The sequence below is a fragment of the Entelurus aequoreus genome, linkage group LG19, assembly GCF_033978785.1.
Source record: "Entelurus aequoreus isolate RoL-2023_Sb linkage group LG19, RoL_Eaeq_v1.1, whole genome shotgun sequence".
NCBI lineage: Eukaryota > Metazoa > Chordata > Actinopteri > Syngnathiformes > Syngnathidae > Entelurus > Entelurus aequoreus.
The window spans coordinates 45821355-45844700 of NC_084749.1; the positions used below are offsets into that span (position 1 = coordinate 45821355).

At 40.3% G+C, this 23346-nt stretch overlaps 2 protein-coding genes across 2 annotated transcripts in view; one reads left to right on the top strand and one right to left on the bottom strand.

Annotated features, from left to right (window-relative positions):
- The first annotated feature begins 3919 nt into the window (after positions 1–3919).
- Positions 3920–8279, top strand: LOC133635403 (transmembrane protein 69-like). Its single transcript, XM_062028580.1, has 3 exons — positions 3920–4040; positions 6504–6545; positions 6628–8279. Exons 2-3 carry the CDS (start codon positions 6504–6506, stop codon positions 7363–7365), a joined length of 780 nt encoding a protein of 259 aa, XP_061884564.1. The 5' UTR covers positions 3920–4040; the 3' UTR covers positions 7366–8279.
- A 9326-nt stretch (positions 8280–17605) lies between these two features.
- LOC133635400 (mitochondrial adenyl nucleotide antiporter SLC25A24-like) overlaps positions 17606–23346 on the bottom strand; it is a 45253-nt gene continuing 39512 nt past the window's right edge. The window contains 4 exon segments of the mRNA XM_062028570.1: positions 17606–18252; positions 21186–21218; positions 21221–21335; positions 21409–21576. Of these exon segments, the coding sequence (XP_061884554.1) occupies positions 18071–18252; positions 21186–21218; positions 21221–21335; positions 21409–21576 (498 nt within the window). The 3' untranslated portion in view covers positions 17606–18070.

Below are 23346 nucleotides of genomic sequence, written 5' to 3' on the forward strand. Positions count from 1 at the left end.
AATAAAAATAAACGCTATGTTAGTTTTAATATATTTATGTATTATTGTTTTCTTATAGTTCTATTATTTTTATTTGAACATACAGCAGCATATATATATATATACATATATATATATATATATATATACATATATATATATACATATATATATACACATACAGTACATATATAAAAATATGTATACATATATAAATATATATATATATAAATACATATATAATACATATCAAAATATAAATATGTATATATATATATAAAAATGTAAATATGTATATATAGATACATATATATATAAATATATATATATATATTTCTATATATATACATACATATATATACACATACAGTACATATATAAAAATATGTATACATATATAAATATATATATATATATAAATACATATATAATATATATAAAAATATAAATATGTATGTGTGGGAAAAAATCACAAGACTATTTCATCTCTACAGGCCTGTTTCATGAGGGGTTACCTCAATCCTCAGGAGATTTTAATGGAAGCATTCACATACCATGGTTTATATAGGGCACAGAGCGGGTGGGTACAGGCAGGCGTGGGGGCGTGGTGATTGACTCATGTGTTACCTAGGAGGTGTTTCCTTCTGTGACGGCATGCTGATACAATTTCGCTGCGCTTGTTGAGGGATGACAACTCTGGACGGTATATGATAAACAGTTTCTCTTTTAAGCATAGGTTGCATTTTTTGTTACCACTGTTGTAAGGTGTGCTGGATGCAAGAATTTGCCATGTTATTGAGTATTCAACATTATTGTCTTTGAGATTCCAAATGTGTTTGCTGAGTTCTGTAGTGTTCCGGAGTCTTTTGCATCTGAAAGAAGCCTTGTGATTGTTCCATCTGGTTTTGAATTCTCCCTCAGTTAATCCTACGTATGTGTCGGATGTGTTAATGTCCTTGCGTATTACCTTTGCTTGGTAAACGACTGATGGTTGTAAGCACCCCCCGTTGAGAGGGCAATCAGGTTTCTTGCGGCAGTTACAGCATACACATACGTAGGATTAACTGAGGGAGAATTCAAAACCAGATGGAACAATCACAAGGCTTCTTTCAGATGCAAAAGACTCCGGAACACTACAGAACTCAGTAAACACATTTGGAATCTCAAAGACAATAATGTTGAATACTCAATAACATGGCAAATTCTTGCGTCCAGCACACCTTACAACAGTGGTAACAAAAAATGCAACCTATGCTTAAAAGAGAAACTGTTTATCATATACCGTCCAGAGTTGTCATCCCTCAACAAGCGCAGCGAAATTGTATCAGCATGCCGTCACAGAAGGAAACACCTCCTAGGTAACACATGAGTCAATCACCACGCCCCCACGCCTGCCTGTACCCACCCGCTCTGTGCCCTATATAAACCATGGTATGTGAATGCTTCCATTAAAATCTCCTGAGGATTGAGGTAACCCCTCATGAAACAGGCCTGTAGAGATGAAATAGTCTTGTGATTTTTTCCCACACATACATATTACGCTCTACCACGGTATCGAGCACTATTTTTTGGATAATCTAATTAAGACATATAAAAATATAAATATGTATATACATATATAAAAATATAAATATGTATATATATATATTATATATATATATAAAATATACAAATATATATATATATTATATACATATATATATATGAATATATATATATATATATTATATACATATATGTATGAATATATATATATATATTATATACATATATATATGAATATATATATATTATATATATATGAATATATATATATATGAATATATGAATATATATATATATACATATATATATAAATATATATATATATATATACATATATATATAAATATATATATATATATATATATATATAAATATATATATATATATATATATATATATAAATATATATATATATACATAAATATATATATATATATATATACATAAATATATATATATATAAATATATATATATAAATATATATATATATACATAAATATATATATATATATATATATATACATAAATATATATATATATATACATAAATATATATATATATATACATAAATATATACATAAATATATATATATATATATATATATATATATATATATATATATATATATATATACATATATATATATATATATATATATACATATATATATGAATATGTATGTACCTCTCTGACAGAGTGAGGAGTCAAAAATGAGGCATCATTTTCAAAACAACTGTTATATATATATGTCTTAATTAGATTATCCAAAAAATAGTGCTCGATACCGTGGTAGAGCGTAATATGTATGTGTGGGGAAAAAATCACAAGACTATTTCATCTCTACAGTTTGTCGATCAGGGTGAGGATCGACAAACACTTCCCCAAAGGCAACACCCTAAGAAAAGTATTCAACAAGAACAACATTAAATTGAGCTACAGCTGCATGAACAACATGCGACAAATCATTTCAAACCACAATAAAGCAATTAAAAAGGAGCCGCCCACCACCAGGCAGAATGACTCCAAAATCGACAAAGACTGTAACTGCCGCAAGAAACCTGATTGCCCTCTCAACGGGGGGTGCTTACAATCATCAGTTGTTTACCAAGCAAAGGTAATACGCAAGGACGTTAACACATCCGACACATACGTGGGATTAACTGAGGGAGAATTCAAAACCAGATGGAACAATCACAAGGCTTCTTTCAGATGCAAAAGACTCCGGAACACTACAGAACTCAGTAAACACATTTGGAATCTCAAAGACAATAATGTTGAATACTCAATAACATGGCAAATTCTTGCATCCAGCACACCTTACAACAGTGGTGACAAAAGATGCAACCTATGCTTAAAAGAGAAACTGTTTATCATATACCGTCCAGAGTTGTCATCCCTCAACAAGCGCAGCGAAATTGTATCAGCATGCCGTCACAGAAGGAAACACCTCCTAGGTAACACATGAGTCAATCACCACGCCCCCACACCTGCCTGTACCCACCCGCTCTGTGCCCTATATAAACCATGGTATGTGAATGCTTCCATTAAAATCTCCTGAGGATTGAGGAAAACCCCTCATGAAACAGGCCTGTAGAGATGAAATAGTCTTGTGATTTTTTCCCCACACATACATATATATATATATATATATATATATATATATATATATATATATATACATATATATATATATATACATATATATTAGTATGAATATATATGTATATATATATACTAATGTGTATATATACATATATACATATACACACATATATATACACATATACTGTATATATATATATATATATATATATATATATATATATATATATATATATATATATATATATATATATATATATATATATATATATATATATACATATATACACATATATATATATATACACATATATATATATATATATATATATATATATATATATCTATATATATATATATGATATTGAATAATTGCCTATTTATTTCATTGTTATATTTTTTTACATACTGTAAAGAACAGTAAAAACTGGCAGTTCAGTCGGCAGAATGTTATTGTAAAAATTATAGTCGTTATTTTTTTTTAAATTTCATTTTATTTTTTAGAGCGTATTATTGGAACTGAAAAACCTGTTTTAAGAGTTAAAAAAAAATAGAAAAAATAAAAATAGGCAACTGAGCTGCCAGCTTTTACCGTAAAATCCCCAGTCCTTGTTTTTACAGTGTACCATTTGATGGATAACTTGTAATACCGTAAATACTGTATATTAATATAAGTATTGCAGTTGAGATTTATTGGGTTCCCGTCGCAGTTTTTAATCATTCCAATTCGTAGTTCGAAATAAACACAAACCGTCAGCCATACTTTGATTTGTTGTCGGAAAGCTTTATTCTGAGAGCTTGTTTTACACGAACATTTTAGAGGTCGGACCGTGTTGTGTCCTGCTCTGCGGGCCCCAAAGACAAACATCTTGCAGGACGATCTTGTCCTTAAATGTTGTTTTGTTTTGAAGGTAAGTCGCTTTTACTTCATGTTTTACATCCTGCGGACCTAAATATAGTTGCATATACATTGTTTGTATCACAAGTGTGCGGTTATTTGAACATTAATGTTATTTATGTTTCTTATGACATTGGAGCAGCTGGTCGTTATTAAACTACTGAATATATCAATATCACGTACATCTTCATGTATTTCTTTAGAAATTCACTAAAAAGATAATAGTTGCATATTATAAATAAAAAGACACACACTTCATTATTATCGTGCGAATAATACAATATATTTAGATTTATAGAGGTGGTCAAAAGTGTACATACACTTGTAAAGAACATGATGTCATGGCTGTCTGGAGTTTCCAATCATTTCTACAACTCTTATTTTTTGTGTGATGTAGTGATTGGAGCACATACTTGTTGGTCACAAAAAACAATGAAGTTTGCTTCTTTTATGAATTTATTATGGGTCTACTGAAAATGTGAGGGTCAAAAGTATACATACAGCAATGTTAATATTTGCTTACATGTCCCTTGGCAAGTTTACCTGCAATAAGGCGCTTTTGGTAGCCATCCACAAGCTTCTGCTGGAATTTTTGACCACAAAATTGGTGCAGTTCAGCTAAATGTGTTGGTTTCCTGACATGGACTTGTTTCTTCAGCATTGTCCACACGTTTAAGTCAGGACTTTGGGAAGGCCATTCTAAAATCTTCATTCTAGCCTGATTTAGCCATTCCTTTACCACTTTTGAGGTGTGTTTGGGGTAGGGGTGTAACGGTACGTGTATTTGTATCGAACCGTTTCGGTACAGGGGTTTCGATTCGGTTCAGCGGTGTACCGAACGAGTTTCCACACGGACATATTAAGGAACTGCTGCTTTACAGAGAGTAAATGGGACAATGAAAAAGGAGGATTACCTCCAAATTCTTCAGGACAAGCTAAAATCATCAGCCCGGAGGTTGGGTCTTGGGCGCAGTTGGGCGTTCCAACAGGACAATGACCCCAAACTAGGGTTGTAACGGTACACAAAAATGTCGGTTCGGTACGTACCTTGGTTCGGTTCATATTCGGTACAGTAAGAAAACAACAAAATATAAATCTTTGGGTTATTTACCAAATTTGCAAAATCTTCCACCAAAAATATTTTTCTTAGTGTAATATTTGATGTGAAGTAATGGGAACCTTGGATTGGTCAATAATTCATAATAACATTGATTTTGATTCAATATTATGTTTTGAGCAATGACAGTTTGAAAGAAAAAACAACAACTTTGTTTTAATAGTCAACATTGCAACTTTTTCTAAATTACATTTCACCTTTAAGCTTTTTTACTTCACTTTTGTTATGTTTTTGTTTATTTCAATAGTATTTTTAGAATGTGCCGTGGGCCTTTAAAACATTAGCTGTGGGCTGCAAATGGCCTCCGGGGCACACTTTTGACACCCCTGCTATAGATAATAAAACATTAAATGTGATAAATCTATGGATAAAAAGCAGAGCCTGATGACGCATGCGCGTTTATCATAACTCTCTCTCTGTCTCTGCCCCTCCCTCACCAATGCTGCTGCACACACAATTTTTGTTTTTAACCCCTTCTTAACCCTGAACGTACATTGAAAATACACGCAACCCTAACTCAAAATGCCGGACATTTGAGGCATTTAAGAAACTCCGCCCTGACAGCTCCGCAAAAGAGGACATGTCCAGTGAAAAGAGGACGTAAGGTCAGTCTATCCTAGCCTGTTAGCTGCTAGCATGCTAGCAGCGATCGGTTTCACCGGACATGTCCTCTTTTGCGGAGCTGTCAGGGCGGAGTTTCTTAAATGCCTCAAATGTCCGGCATTTTGAGTATTGTTTACACAACGTGCAGTACGCTACTTAATATGTCAGTGTGGAAACTCGTTCGGTACACCTCCGCACCGAACCGAACCCCCCGTACCGAAACGGTTCGATACAAACACACGTACCGTTACACCCCTACCCCAAACACACCTCAAAAGTGGTAAAGGAATGGCTAAATCAGGCTAGAATGAAGGTTTTAGAATGGCCTTCCCAAAGTCCTGACTTAAAATGTGTGGACAATGCTGAAGAAACAAGTCCATGTCAGGAAATTAACACATTTAGCTGAACTGCACCAATTTTGTGGTCAAAAGTTCAAGCAGAAGCTTGTGGATGGCTACCAAAAGCGCCTTATTGCAGGTAAACTTGCCAAGGGACATGTAAGCAAATATTGACATTGCTGTATGTATACTTTTGACCCATTTTCAGTAGAGCCATAATAAATTCATAGAAGAAGCAAACTTCATGAATGTTGTTTGTGACCAACAAGTATGTGCTCCAATCACTACATCACACAAAAAGTTGTAGAAATGATTGGAAACTTGACATTATGTTCTTTACAAGTGTATGTAAACTTTTGACCACAACTGTATGTTGACTGTATTGTCTAGTAAGACTTATGTTCCCATCTTTCTTCAGATGTTCTCCGCAATACTTCGAAGCACCATAACTGCCCAGAAGGTAATAAAATGTGTGGTTTTCTTACTGTGATCGTCTATTTTATTAATTAATAGAATTTTGACACCGATGTATCTTTGCTTAGGTGTGGCACCTGGCAAGACCCTCACCCAAATGTCGGACGTTGTTACTTACCAGAGCAACTAATCCGGGCAGGTCAGACCCTCCACATATAAATTGGGTATGCTCCTCCAGGTGGCCAACACTGAGAACCGGGGTAATCCAAAAGACTCATGCAGCCACGTTCACAGCAAGGAACCAATATTTCCATTCCTCTGTGGTGAGGCTGAAAAAGCGAGAAGAGCCCGAGCCTCCTCCCAGAGAGCTGGACCTGCTGCGCTATGACATGAAGGACTTCTGGAAGAGTCCCAAACCCGCTCTCTGGCTGGGGTTCGCCGGGCTGATCCCGTTTGTCGCCCCGACTCTCTTCATGGGCGTCGTCGAGATCTGCTACACGGAGCTGGCCTACGCTCAGGTGGCCTACGGAGCCTCCATCATTTCCTTCCTGGGCGGGTCTCGTTGGGGATTCGCTCTCCCCGAGAGCAGCCCTGCCAAACCCGACTGGATAAACCTGGGCAACAGCGTGGCGTGCCCGCTCCTGGCCTGGGCCGCCATGTTGATGGCCGACAACGTTGTTTCTGCAGCCACTATGGTCATCATAGCACTGGGGATCTCTCTTCACTATGACCTGTCACTGCTGCCCACCTACCCCAGCTGGTTCAAAGCCCTGCGAACCGTTTTGACCATCGTGGCCTCTGCGTCTCTTGTGGGCACGATCGTCGGGATCAACGTATATCCAACAAAGAAATTGTTTTCAGAGTAAGAAATCATGCAGAGAGTACAATCCCGATTGCATTCGTGGTCGTTACGGCAGAGAGGATGTTTTGTTTCCATCTTGTCCTGATCCTGGATATGAATAATTGTGAAGTTTGAGCAAAGCAATATAAAGATTAAACATAAAACTACACAGAAAGCCCGGCTCACGGTGGTCTGGAATTGTCAATGGGAGCTGAGGAGTACAACCTTTGATTGCATGAATAATTGATGTTCTGTTACAACTAAAAGTTGTAAACTCTTGTTGTTGAAGTGTGTTGTGCTTATTGCTTGTCATTTAATTAACATTGTTAGGGACCGAGTCCTTTTGGGACAGAGGACCCTATTGAATTTCTAGCGTTTTATTATTATACCGCCGCCTCTTTGAGCTGTAATTTGACCCCCTTAACACGCTTCAAAACTCACCAAATTGGACACACATCAGGACTGGCGAAAATTGCGATCTAATCAAAAAACCAAACCCCAAAACACAAAATTGCGCTCCAGAGCCCCCTAGTAAGAAAACACTGCCTGTAACTCCCAGTAGGAATGTCGTAGAGACATGAAACAAAAACCTCTATGTAGGTCTCACTTACCCCTAGATTTCATACACTGACAACCTCAGCAAAACTCAACAGGAAGTTTGCAATTCCCCCTTCAAAACAAAAGTTGAGTGAAAACAGTCACCTTTTTTCAAACATTATCTCCTCTGAGCGCGTTTGTCGTGTCGGCTTCAAATTAGCACAGGAGAGAGATTGAACCCTTCTGATTAAAAGTTGATGAAAGAGTTTTAATTACTGCTCCGGTTTGGATTTTATGAGCCCTCAAAGTCGGTCCCGTCCATCGCTGCTTGCAGCTTTAATTACATGTGTATTTGTCGCCATCATGTGGTCAGGGCAGTTACTACATCTTTGAGAAGTGTGTATTTTGAATCAAACTTTATTAACCGGAAGTTGCATAAGCCAAGCAGAGAAATCTACGTCCGATCTCGGAAGCTAAGCAGGGTTGGGCCTGGTTAGTACTTGGACGTGCCATTAGGGGTGCATGTCTGATGCAAGGGCTGTTTAACACCTTTCTTGAGACCGATGAGCGTTGTCAGCAGGTTTATTGACATTCAAAAGGTGTTAAACAGCCCTTGCATCAGACATGCACCCCTAATGGCACAGTGAAACGGCGGTGCAACCTTAAATAAAAGATATATGCAGTATTTCTTCGATAAGAACCACCATAAAGTACTGCTGGCACTGTAGATTTCTCTGCTTGGCTTATGCAACTTCCGGTTAATAAAGTCTGATTCAAAATACACACTTCTCAAATATGTAGTAACTGCCCTGACCACATGATGGCGACAAACACACATGGAATAATGTTAATTAAATGACAAGCAATATGTACAACACACTTAAACAACAAGAGTTTACATCTTTTAGTTGTAACAGAACAATTGAACAGGAGTTATTTTTCTCCGTTCAGTGTTGTGTATAGGGTTGCAAAATTCCGGGGAATATTCAAAGTTGGAAACTTTCCATGGGAATAAACATTGAATGCAACATGCTAGATCTTGCAGCATGATTATTAGCTGAAACAACCTGATTTCATGCAAATTCAGTAGAATTTCAACCCTGCACTGTGCATTCCTCCATCCCATGCACAGATAATTCCCAGCATGCTACACACTACAGCAGGGCTATTGAGGCCACACTAGTATTTGAGCCCAATGACTTCATCCAGTCAGGTAAGTGTTGATGATATTACTGGGGTGAATATATTTGATCTACGGTATTTAAGTAAAGGAAAAGAGGCTCTAATTGGGACTTCGGAATGCAAAAGTGATAGCCCTATCCTTGAGAAGAGACTACCTGTCCAGCTCAAAGCCAGCATTTAAGTTATGAGTTGTTTTGAAGACACTTTCACATGAACAACCTACTCAGTGGCCTAGTGGTTAGAGTGTCCGCTCTGAGATCGGTAGGTTGTGAGTTCAAACCCCGGCCGAGTCTTACCAAAGACTATAAAAATGGGAGCCATTACCTCCCTGCTTGGCACTCAGCATCAATGGGTTGGAATTGGGGGTTAAATCACCAAAAATGATTCCCGGGCACAGCCGCTGCTGCTCACTGCTCCCTTCACCTCCCAGGGGGTGAACAAGGGGATGGGTCGAATGCAGAGGACAAATTCCACCACACCTAGTGTGTGTGTGTGTGTGTGTGTGACTATCATTGGTACTTTGACTTAAATGGTCAGGTTGTGTTCTTCAGAACTAACACACACCCAGCCGCAGGAAGAAGGAATACAAGACCGTGGTTCAGCCTCTCCAGGTTAGGAGTCCTTCATTTTTGACCTGAGCTCCTCCAGGTACTGCAGACCTGCTTAATGACACTCGCTTGTAATAAAGCAACTTTTTGTCCAGCAAAGCGTCTCTGACGTCTCTTTCGATCCAGCCGCACTGCCCGGTCGCCCTCCTGCCCGGGGAGGGTGTGACGGGACCAGAAATACACTTCAATGGATAACAAGAAATAGAAGAGAGGATAACTCATTAAACATGTAAATTGAGAAAAAAAACACTTGCGGTCTCGTTTTTTACTACACTACATGTAAAAAAAAAAGTCCATGTGCCTAATTTTCTTCAGGAAAACCTTGGTTGTAGTAAAAGTCCACTTAGCTGTTTTTTTTTTTTTTTACTATTAAAAACATTTCAGCCGTTTTGCCTTTTTGTAGAAAGATGGCAGCGACAAGCACCTGTCAGCTCAAATACACTGCCAGCCATCCATCCATTTTCTACCGCTTGTCCCGTTCGGGGTTGCTGGAGCCTATCTCGACTTCATTCGGGCGGAAGGCGAGATACACCCTGGACAAGTCGCCACCTCATCACAGGGCCAACACAGATGGACAACATTCACACTCTAGGGCCAATTTAGTGTTGCCAATCAACCTATCCCCAGGTGCATGTCTTTGAAGGTGGGAGGGGCCTATCCCCAGGTGCATGTCTTTGGAGGTGGGAGGGGCCTATCCCCAGGTGCATGTCTTTGGAGGTGGGAGGGGCCTATCCCCAGGTGCATGTCTTCAGAGGTGGGAGGAAGCCTGAGTACCCGGAGGGAACCCACGCAGTCATGGGGAGAACATGCAAACTCTTCACAGAAAGACTCCCGAGCCCGGGATTGAACCCAGAACCTTCATATTGTGAGGCAGACGCACTAACCTTGCAGTTTATTGTCCCATTGACGAGAATACTGATGTCCTACTTCCATTAATGACACGCCAGGTTATGGAGGATTGTGCACTCAAGGCGGTAAAATGGCTCGTGCAGCCTCATCTCAGAGTTTTCGGCTCTTTATTTGACCGGCAAATGTGCAAATTCAGGAATTTGAAAAATGCTGAAAACGTCTGGAATCTTACAGAAAATTGTAAAATATTTAAGTCCCCCCCCCCCCCCCCCCCATGACAGGTGAGACCGCCTTCCCTGACCACATGCCACTCACCGCGCCAATGTTAAGTTAAAGTACCAATGATTGTCACACACACACTAGGTGTGGTGAAATTATTCTCTGCATTTGACCCATCACCCTTGATCACCCCCTGGGAGGTGAGGGAGGGGAGCAGTGGGCAGCAGCGGTGGCCACGCCCGGGAATCATTTCTGGTGATTTAACCCCCCAATTCAATCCCTTGATGCGGAGTGCCAAGCAGGGAGGTAATGGCTCCCATTTTTATAGCCTTTGGTATGAACTCTCAATATTATGTTAGATCCACTATGGACTGGACTCTCTCACTATTATGTTAGATCCACTATGGACTGGACTCTCTCACTATTATGTTAGATCCAATATGGACTGGACTCACACTATTATGTTAGATCCACTATGGACTGGACTCTCACTATTATGTTAGATCCACTATGGACTGGACTCTCACTATTATGTTAGATCCACTATGGACTGGACTCTCACAATATTATGTTAGATCCACTATGGACTGGACTCTCTCACTATTATGTTAGATCCACTATGGACTGGACTCTCACACTATTATGTTAGATCCACTATGGACTGGACTCTCTCACTATTATGTTAGATCCACTATGGACTGGACTCTCTCACTATTATGTTAGATCCAATATGGACTGGACTCACACTATTATGTTAGATCCACTATGGACTGGACTCTCTCACTATTATGTTAGATCCACTATGGACTGGACTCTCACACTATTATGTTAGAACCACTATGGACTGGACTCTCTCAATATTATGTTAGATCCACTATGGACTGGACTCTCACACTATTATGTTAGATCCACTATGGACTGGACTCTCTCAATATTATGTTAGATCCACTATGGACTGGACTCTCAAACTATTATGTTAGATCCACTATGGACTGGACTCTCAAACTATTATGTTAGATCCACTATGGACTGGACTCTCTCAATATTATGTTAGATCCACTATGGACTGGACTCTCTCACTATTATGTTAGATCCACTATGGACTGGACTCTCTCACTATTATGTTAGATCCAATATGGACTGGACTCACACTATTATGTTAGATCCACTATGGACTGGACTCTCACTATTATGTTAGATCCACTATGGACTGGACTCTCACTATTATGTTAGATCCACTATGGACTGGACTCTCACAATATTATGTTAGATCCACTATGGACTGGACTCTCTCACTATTATGTTAGATCCACTATGGACTGGACTCTCACACTATTATGTTAGATCCACTATGGACTGGACTCTCTCACTATTATGTTAGATCCACTATGGACTGGACTCTCTCACTATTATGTTAGATCCAATATGGACTGGACTCACACTATTATGTTAGATCCACTATGGACTGGACTCTCTCACTATTATGTTAGATCCACTATGGACTGGACTCTCACACTATTATGTTAGAACCACTATGGACTGGACTCTCTCAATATTATGTTAGATCCACTATGGACTGGACTCTCACACTATTATGTTAGATCCACTATGGACTGGACTCTCTCAATATTATGTTAGATCCACTATGGACTGGACTCTCACACTATTATGTTAGATCCACTATGGACTGGACTCTCTCAATATTATGTTAGATCCACTATGGACTGGACTCTCAAACTATTATGTTAGATCCACTATGGACTGGACTCTCAAACTATTATGTTAGATCCACTATGGACTGGACTCTCTCAATATTATGTTAGATCCACTATGGACTGGACTCTCTCACTATTATGTTAGATCCACTATGGACTGGACTCACTATTATGTTAGATTCACTATGGACTGGACTTTCACAATATTATGCTAGACCCACTCGACGTCCATTGCATCCGGTCTCCCCTAGAGGGGGTGGGGTCACCCACACCTGCGGTCCTCTCCAAGGTTTCTCATAGTCATTCTCATTGACGTCCCACTGGGTTGTGAGTTTTTCCTTGCCCTTATCTGGGCGCTGAACCAAGGATGTCGTTGTGGCTTGTGCAGCCCTTTGAGACACTTGGGATTTAGGGCTATATAAATAAACATTGATTAATTGATTGATTGAACTCACGACCTACCGATCTCAGGGCGGACACTCTAACCACTGTTGTTCATAGTGCCAGATAAGACTGTTCAGCAGCAATGACGCTGAGGAGGCAAAGCACATTACGTAAGGGAGAAAGTGGAGTAATCTGTAATTAAATCCTCTTGAAGTGCGCCGTTAGATTGTAGCGTACATCATGAGGGCTTGTAAACTGTCTTACCTGCGACTCTAGAGTAGTGGTTCTCAAACTTTTTCACCAAGTACCACCTCAGAAAAAACTTGTCTCTCCAAGTACCACCGTAAAGACCAACATTAAAATACAGTAGTATAGCATGCTTACGTCCATCCATCCATCTTCTTCCGCTTATCCGAGGTCGGGTCGCGGGGGCAGCAGCCTAAGCAGGGAAGCCCAAACTTCCCTCTCCCCAGCCACTTCGTCCAGCTCCTCCCGGGGGATCCCGAGGCGTTTCTAGGCCAGCCGGGAGACATAGTCTTCCCAACGTGTCCTGGGTCTTCCTACCGGTCTTACGTGCCCTAAACACTTCCCTAGTTCCCTAGGGAGACGTTCGGGTGGCATCCTGACCAGATACCCGAACCACCTCATCTGGCTCCTCTCCATGTGGCGGAGCAGCGGCTTTACGTTGTGCTCCCCCCGGATGACAGAGCTTCTCACCCTATCTCTAAGGGAGAGACCCGCCACCCAACGGAGGAAACTCATTTGGGCCGCTTGTACCCGTGATCTTGTCCTTTCCGTCATAACCCAAAGCTCATGACCATAGGTGAGGATGGGAACGTAGATCGACCGGTAAATTGAGAGCTTTGCCTTCCGGCTCAGCTCCTTCACCACAACAGATCGATACAGCGTCCGCATTACTGAAGACGTCGCACCGATCCGCCTGTCGATCTCACCATCCACTCTTCCCTCACTCGTGAACAAGACCCCGAGGTACTTGAACTCCTCCAATGGGACAGGGTCTCCTCCCCAACCTGGAGATGGCACTCCACCATTTTTCCGGGCGAGAACCATGGACTCGGACTTGGAGGTGCTGATTCCCATCCCGGTCGCTTCACACTCGGCTGCGAACCGATCCAGTGAGAGCTGAAGATCCTGGCCGGATGAAGCCATCAGGACCACATCATCTGCAAAAAGCAGAGACCTAATCCTGCAGCCACCAAACCGGATCCCCTCAACGCCCTGACCGCGCCTAGAAATTCTGTCCATAAAAGTTATGAACAGAATGGGTGACCAAGGGCAGCCTTGGCGGAGTCCAACCCTCACTGGAAACGTGTCCGACTTACTGCCGGCAATGAGGACCAAGCTCTGACACTGATCATACAGGGAGCGGACCGCCACAATCAGACAGTCCCATACCCCATACTCTCTGAGCACTCCCCACAGGACTTCCTAGGGGACACGGTCGAATGCCTTCTCCAAGTCCACAAAGCACATGTAGACTGGTTGGGCAAACTCCCATACACCCTCAAGGACCCTGCCGAGAGTATAGAGCTGGTCCACAGTTCCACGACCAGCGGATGTTGTGGATCGGTGGAGGGAATACTTCGAAGACCTCCTCAATCCTACCAGCACGTCTTCCTATGAGGAAGCAGTGTCTGGGGAATCTGTGGTGGGCTCTCCCATTTCTGGGGCTGAGGTTGCCGAGGTAGTTAAAAAGCTCCTCGGTGGCAAGGCCCCGGGGGTGGATGAGATCCGCCCGGAGTTCCTTAAGGCTCTGGATGCTGTGAGGCTGTCTTGGTTGACAAGACTCTGCAACATTGCGTGGACATCGGGGGCGGTACCTCTGGATTGGCAGACCGGGGTGGTGGTTCCTCTCTTTAAGAAGGGGAACCGGAGGGTGTGTTCTAACTACCGTGGGATCACACTCCTCAGCCTTCCCGGTAAGGTCTATTCAGGTGTGCTGGAGAGGAGGCTACGCCGGATAGTCGAACCTCGGATTCAGGAGGAACAGTGTGGTTTTCGTCCTAACAATTAATCACTTGTCATAAGGAAATGCACTCAAAGGAACGTTCGTACTGAATGGTCTTTATTAATGTAAACACCAACATCTAAATAAGGGAAAAAGGCAACCATAAGGCACATGACTCTACATTCAGCAGCTTCATTGAAAGGTGGGTTTGTTTGTAACTGTGACCAACAAATGTGTGCACTTTGAAAAGATGACTTGCAAGGTGCAAAAATGGCACCACATTTTTTGGGGACTGGAAACTACTTTGGTATTGTTTAAAAACAAAAAAAGCAGCAAAATAAACAAAAAAATATATACAGTCGTAGTCACTTGTAAAGAACATCATGTCATGGCTGTCTTGAGTTTCCAATCATTTCTACAACTCTTATTTTTTTGTGATGTAGTGATTGGAGCACATACTTGTTGGTCTCAGAAAACATTCATGAAGTTTGCTTCTTTTAGGAATTTATTATGGGTCTACTGAAAATGTGAGGGTCAAAAGTATACATACAGCAATGTTAATATTTGCTTACATGTCCCTTGGCAAGTTTCACTGCAATAAGGCACTTTTGGTAGCCATCCACAAGCTTCTGCTGGAATTTTTGACCACTCCTCTTGACAAAATTGGTGCAGTTCAGCTAAAAAAAAATTTTTTTTTTCTGACATGGACTTGTTTCTTCAGCACACTGCAAAAACTGAAATCTAAGTAAGATGAAATATCTCAAATAAGCATGCTATTTGCTTATTTTCTGTCTGATAAGATAATTCTTCTCACTAAGCAGATTTTATGTTAGAGTGTTTTACTTGTTTTAAGGGTTTTGGTCCTGAATGACCTCAGTAAGATATTACAGCTTGTTGCTGAGATTTGATGACCTACACTACCGTTCAAAAGTTTGGGGTCACCCAAACAATTTAGTGGAATAGCCTTCATTTCTAAGAACAAGAATAGACTGTCGAGTTTCAGATGAAAGTTCTCTTTTTCTGGCCATTTTGAGCGTTTAATTGAGCCCACAAATGTGATGCTCCAGAAAGTCAATCTGCTCAAAGGAAGGTCAGTTTTGTAGCTTCTGTAACGAGCTAAACTGTTTTCAGATGTGTGAACATGATTGCACAAGGGTTTTCTAATCATCAATTAGCCTTCTGAGCCAATGAGCAAACACATTGTACCATTAGAACACTGGAGTGATAGTTGCTGGAAATGGGCCTCTATACACCTATGTAGATATTGCACCAAAAAGCAGACATTTGCAGCTAGAATAGTCATTTACCACATTAGCAATGTATAGAGTGTATTTCTTTAAAGTTAAGACTAGTTTAAAGTTATCTTCATTGAAAAGTACAGTGCTTTTCCTTCAAAAATAAGGACATTTACATGTGACCCCAAACTTTTGAACAGTAGTGTATATTGAGTCAAACATGCTTGAAACTAGAATATCAACTGTTGCAAAGCTGTGTCATCAACACTCACAAGTATAAAACTGCTTTTTTAAAGTAATCATTTCTTACTTCAAGCATGAAAAAAATAATGATGATGCAGAGCGCATATCATTATGTCAAGATAATGGCACTACATTTACTTAATTTAAGAATATTTTAACATATTGAGCAAAAAGGTTTTGGGTTTTTTTTTTTATCAAGAAAAGTGCACTTGTTATTAGTGAGAAAATACTTATTTTAAAGGTATTTTTGGGTTCATTGAGGTTAGCTAATTTTGCTTGTTTTGGAAAGTCTTGACAAGCCGAATTTTCTTGTTCTATTGGCAGATAATTTTGCTTAGTTCAAATAAAATACCCCTCATTTTGTATTTGTTTTTTCCTTGTTTTTGAACACTGACAATTTTGCAGAGCATTGTCCACACGTTTAAGTCAGGACTTTGGGAAGGCCATTCTAAAACCTTCATTGTAGCCTGATTTAGCCATTCCTTTACCACTTTTGAGGTGTGTTTGGGGTCATTGTCCTGTTGGAACACCCAACTGCGCCCAAGACCCAACCTCCGGGCTGATGATTTTAGCTTGTCCTGAAGAATTTGGAGGTAATCCTCCTTTTTCATTGTCCCATTTACTCTCTGTAAAGCACCAGTTCCATTGGCAGCAAAACAGGCCCAGAGCATAATACTACCACCACCATGCTTGACGGTAGGCGTGGTGTTCCTGGGATTAAAGGCCTCACCTTTTCTCCTCCAAACATATTGCTGGGCATTGTGGCCAAACAGTTACATTTTTGTTTCATCTGACCACAAAACCTTCCTCTAGAAGGTCTTATCTTTGTCCATGTGATCAGCCACAACTTTTAGACGAGCCTTAAGGTGTCGCTTCTGGACTTGGGCGCAGTTGGGTGCTCCAACAGGACAATGACCCCAAACACACGTCAAAAGTGGTAAAGGAATGGCTAAATCAGAATGAAGGTTTTAGAATGGCCTTCCCAAAGTCCTGACTTAAACGTGCGGACAATGCTGAAGAAACAAGTCCATGTCAAAAAAACCAACAAATTTAGCTGAACTGCACCAATTTTGTCAAGAGGAGTGGTCAAAAATTCCAGCAGAAGCTTGTGGATGGCTACCAAAAGTGCCTTATTGCAGTGAAACTTGCCAAGGGACATGTAAGCAAACATTAACATTTCTGTATGTATACTTTTGACCCAGCACATTTGCTCACATTGTCAGTAGACCCATAATAAATTCATAAAAGAAGCAAACTTCATGAATGTTTTTTGTGACCAACAAGTATGTGCTCCAATCACTACATCACAAAAAAATAAGAGTTGTAGAAATGATTGGAAACTCAACACAGCCATGACATGATGTTCTTTACAAGTGTATGTACACTTTTGACCACGACTGTATTTTCAACAATATGGCTTTGTCAGGTCATGGCTTGCTTTGGTATTTAAAAGTTATTTAGTATTTTTTTGTGACAAAATAGGACCCTAATGGAGACTTGTGTACACAATCAATAAAAAGCTACATTGATGTCAATGAAAGTAAACGTGAGCTGTGCTAATTGCTAAGTTCAACTCAAAACTTCAATGAACTTGTTTTCTTATTTTTTTTGTCTCAATCAAGAGCTGGTAAACTTTTGCCTCATTTGCAATATCTCCAATATTTGCAGTAAAATCCAAATATACAGTAGGTGACATTACTGTATGTGCACTTCTTCTACTCGTTTTACTGTAGATAGTCCATGTGTGCATGCTTTAGTGTGAGAACAACAACATACCGCATGGTTGCTCCTACTTCTGTATGCCCAGGCCGGACCGCATGTATTCATACACCACGTAGCTGATGCTGACCGCTGGCAGCACCTTCATGAAATTGGGCAAGATGCCACGGTAAAGTCCAAAGAACCCTTCCTTCTCTAGAATCCTTTTCACCATCTGCTTCATGTGCAGCTGCTCCGCACCTTCCAGAGAAGCTGCAAGGGGAGAGATACATACGGTGTGATGACCATTGTACGTCAAACACTGCATACCAAAGTAGGACGTGAACGTGGAAGGAAACATTGTTTGGTCCACCAAATAGCAGCAACTGCACAGAGAACATGTTCTGGCTCACCTGTTCTGTTTATCTCAAAAGGTACTTAATTAATGCGTATGCTTTTGTCTAATTAGTGCATGGTAGTGTTGTCCCGATACCAATACTTTTTGGTGCTTTTCTAAATAAAGGGGACCACAAAAAAATAGCATTATTGGCTTTATTTTAACAAAAAATCTTAGGGTACATTAAACATATGTTTATTATTGTAATTTAGTCCTTAAATAAAATAGTGAACATACCAGACAACTTGTCTTTTAGTAGTAAGTGAACAAACAAAGACTCTTAATTAGTCTGCTGACATATGCAGTAACATATTGTGTCATTTATCATGCTGTTTTTTTGTCAACATTATTAAGGACAAGTGGTAGAAAATGAATTATTAATCTACTTGTTCATTTACTGTTAATATCTGCTTACTTTCTGTTTCAACATGTTCTATCTACACTTCTGTTAAAATGTAATAATCACTTATTCTTCTCTTCTTTGATACTTTACATTAGTTTTGGATGATACCACAAATTTGGGTATTGGTATTGATTCGATACCAAGTAGTTACAGGATCATACATTGGTCATATTCAAAGTCCTCATGTGTCCAGGGACATATTTCCTTAGTTTCTAAACATAATATACATTTTAAAAAAACGAAAGAATATATTGTCGATGTAATCATAGTAGTATCGACTCGATACGTGCCTGTACTTGATATCATTACAGTGGATGTCAGGTGTAGATCCACCAATGGTTACATTTCGACGCCGGTGTGCTACGGTGTGTAGTGAAGCATGTTTAACTATTGCTCGTCCTGCAGTGATAATGTTACTTGTAAGAAACGTACTTTATTTGTCGCCATGGAGACCAGGGTTAGTGATTTAGAAGTTGGTAAAACATTGCGGATAGATGTTAGCCGCTAGCTAGCTAGCCATGTCTTAAAGCACCTCTTCCTGAGGGCGTTTCAGTGTTATAACTTCCCCTTTACTTTTTAAGCCAAAATGCATCCATTCTCCCTTTTCTGTCTACACACTGTGTCTGCTTGTAAGTACTCTGTGTGCGTGCGCTGCCGAACATGCTCCTCTGCTCGTAAAGCCAGCAATGACATGACTAAAACTAATATTAAAAGATATTTTAAGATATGTGTAAAAAGAAATGTAAGTAATAAATAATTGCTGCAATGCCAGCTCCCATTCACATGCTGCAAACAGCCCATATTATTTTTGCTCACACTTCAACTTTTATTATGGGCCTGCTGCAATGCAAGCAGCCCATATTATTATTGCTCACACTTCAACTTTTATTATGGGCCTGCTGCAATGCAAGCAGCCCATATTATTATTGCTCACACTTCAACTTTTATTATGGGCCTGCTGCAATGCAAGCAGCCCATATTATTATTGCTCACACTTCAACTTTTATTATGGGCCTGCTGCAATGCAAGCAGCCCATATTATTATTGCTCACACTTCAACTTTTATTATGGGCCTGCTGCAATGCAAGCAGCCCATATTATTATTGCTCACACTTCAACTTTTATTATGGGCCTGCTGCAATGCAAGCAGCCCATATTATTATTGCTCATACTTAAACTTTTATTATTATAGTCCCGCACGTTTCTCTTACGCTTAATACGATACAAACCGGCCAACGAACCCCCCACATATGTTATACCGTCAGAAAGGTCTCGTTCGCGCCGATTGGGGTACTTTAAGTTGGGAACGTTTCGTGTTACCATGGCAACGCTATTGGCAAACAAACAAAAAAATGATTTAATGGGTACATACCATTTTAATGGAGGATTGCTCTGAGACAAAAGGTAAATACGACAAGATTACCTCCTCTTGTAGCTCGGCCATACTTTCACAGAGCTTAACATCTCATTTTGTTCACACACTTGTCTACTTTAACCCTGGCTAAAAAGCTTTGACGTTCAATGTTTGGTTTTGGCTGGATGGCCATCGGAAGGAGGCGAGCGCCATCAGCCTTCCTCCATCTCCTGGCAACTTCCAAACCCAGACTGGTCCATCAGATTGCCGGATGGAAAAGCGTGAGTCATCACTCCAGAGAAGGCGTCTCCACTGCTCTAGAGTCCAGTGGCGACGTGCTTTACACCACTGCATCCCACGCTTTGCAATGAACTTGGTGATGTATGGCTTAGATACAGCTGCTCGGCCATGGAAACCCATTCCGGGGGGGGGGGGGGGGGGGGGGGGTGTTTCCCACATATGCGGTCCTCTCCAAGGTTTCTCATAGTCATTCACATTGACGTCCCACTGGGGTGAGTTTTCCTTGCCCGTATGTGGGCTCTGTACCGAGGATGTCGTTGTGGCTTGTACAGCCCTTTAAGACACTTGTGATTTAGGGCTATATAAATAAACATTGATTGATTGATTGATGAAGCTCTCTGCGTACTGTACGTGGGCTAATTGGAAGGTCACGTGAAGTTTGGAGCTCTGTAGCAACAGACTGTGCAGAAAGTCTTTGCACTGTGCTGACCTCTCTGTCAGTTTACGTGGCCTACCACTTGGTGGCTGACTTGCTGTTGTTCCCAAACTCTTCACTTTTCTTATAATAAAGCTTTGGAATATTTAGGAGCGAGGAAATTTCACGACTGGTTTATCAAACACAGTTTTTCGATCATTTTAATCTAATACGGTACTACTAACTGTCGGGAGTTTTACAACAGTTATTATTTGTACCGCTCTTGCAGCCCGTAAACACACATGCACTTTACGATTCATCGAGGCGGGAAAAGTTAGCGATTTATCGTTCGATTAATTGACTTGTGGAATATCAGCTCATGTCTAGAGGTCTGTACCTTGTGCCTGCATCCTGGTGCGGATCAGGGCCAGGGATAACTGGATAGCTGGCCACAAGTACTAGAGATGGTACCACAGCCCAGCAGAACCAGCAGACCGGGGTTGGCTGTGTCTTTGGCATAGCGGGACAACCAGAGGTTCTTCAAGCTCTGTGGTGGATTAGAGAGATGTGGCATATATAACATAACAGTTGATGAAAACAAACATGTGCGTGTGCCACACCTCATACACAGCCAGATCTATGCCAGCATATGGAATGATGCCCAGGATATTAGGAACATAGCCCTTGTAGAACGCCTTCACTCCTTCCTTTTTCAGGATTTTCTTGGCACAGTCAAACATTCCTGAGTATTGTCCCGTCTTCCTCAGGGTTAACCTGGTCTTCATCACCTAAATCAGCAAAGATGTTTGTTAGAAGAAAGAAACTCCACTCATCAATTGCTCTCACATAGGGATACTCCTGCACCAGCGGGTACTTCAGAAATGAAATATAATAGCATTTATAAAGTGTTTTGTTTTTATTTTTTAATATTAATCAATCCAACAAAATAATACACAATAATACCATAATAATACAATTCCAAAACCAGCAACATGCAGAATAGCAACCAACAGAGCAATTGAGAGGACATACAAACAATCTAAAAGTAGTCAAACAAAATGATTGCCAACAACAGTATCAATAATAAGAATTCCAACATAGCAGTGATTAGAAATCCCTCATTGACATTATCATCACAGCCATTTATAAAAAATAAATAAAAAAACATTAAAAAAATGAACCAATAGTGTCACAGTGCAGTCACATGCATTACATCTCATAAGCTTGGCAACACATTGTGTCCAATATTTTCCATAAAGATAAAATAAGTAATATTTTAGGTTAATTTAAAGGCCTACTGAAAGGATTTTTATTTATTTAAACAGGAATAGCAGATCCATTCTATGTGTCATACTTGATCATTTTGCGATATTGCCATATTTTTGCTGAAAGGATTTAGTAGAGAACATCGACGATAAAGTTCGCAACTTTTGGTCGCCGATAAAAAAAAGCCTTGCCTGTACCGGAAGTAGCGTGATGTCACAGGTTGAAAGGCTCCTCACATTTCCCCATTGTTTACACCAGCAGCGAGAGCGATTCGGACCGAGAAAGCGACGATTACCCCATTAATTTGAGCGAGGATAAAAGATTCGTGGATGAGGAACGTGAGAGTGAAGGACTAGAGTGCAGTGCAGGACGTATCTTTTTTCGCTCTGACCGTAACTTAGGTACAAGGGCTCATTGGATTCCACACATTCTCCTTTTTCTATTGTGGATCACGGATTTGTATTTTAAACCACCTCGGATACTATATCCTCTTGAAAATGAGAGTCGAGAACGCGAAATGGACATTCACAGTGACTTATCTCCACGACAATACATCGGCGAAGCACTTTAGCTACGGCGCTAATGTGATAGCATCGGGCTTAACTGCAGATAGAAACAAAAGAAATAAGGCCCTGACTGGAAGGATAGACAGCAGATCAACAATACTACTATCAGGAGACACCGAACCAAACTCTGAACCTGTAACTACACGGTTAATGCTGTACTGTTGCTAACGACACCATTGAAGGTAACTTAGCTACGGGACCTCATCAGAGCTATGATAAAAACATTAGCGCTCCACCTACGCCAGCCCTCATCTGCTCATCAACACCCGTGCTCACCTGCGTTCCAGCGATCGACGGCGCGACGAAGGACTTCACCCGATCATCGATGCGGTCGGTGGCTAGCGTCGGATAGCGCGTCTGCTATCCAACTAAGTCCTCCTGGTTGTGTTGCTGCAGCCAGCCGCTAATACACCGATCCCACCTACAGCTTTCTTCTTTGCAGTCTTCATTGTTCATTAAACAAATTGCAAAAGATTCACCAACACAGATGTCCAGAATACTGTGGAATTTTGCGATGAAAACAGAGCTTTTTGTATTGTGATACAATGTGTCCGAATACTTCCGTTTCAATGATTGACGTCACGCGCATACGTCATCATACATAGACGTTTTCAACCGGAAGTTTAGCGGGAAATTTAAAATGTCACTTTATAAGTTAACCCGGCCGTATTGGCATGTGTTGCAATGTTAAGATTTCATCATTGATATATAAACTATCAGACTGCG

What these genes read in the sequence shown, in the direction of transcription:
- LOC133635403 (XM_062028580.1), top strand. Translation starts at nt 6,504, where the DNA reads ATGTTCTCCGCAATACTTCGAAGCACCATAACTGCCCAGAAG. An exon ending in GCACCATAACTGCCCAGAAG is followed by an intron (nt 6,546 to 6,627) that starts GTAATAAAATGT and finishes ATCTTTGCTTAG; the next exon opens with GTGTGGCACCTGGCAAGACC.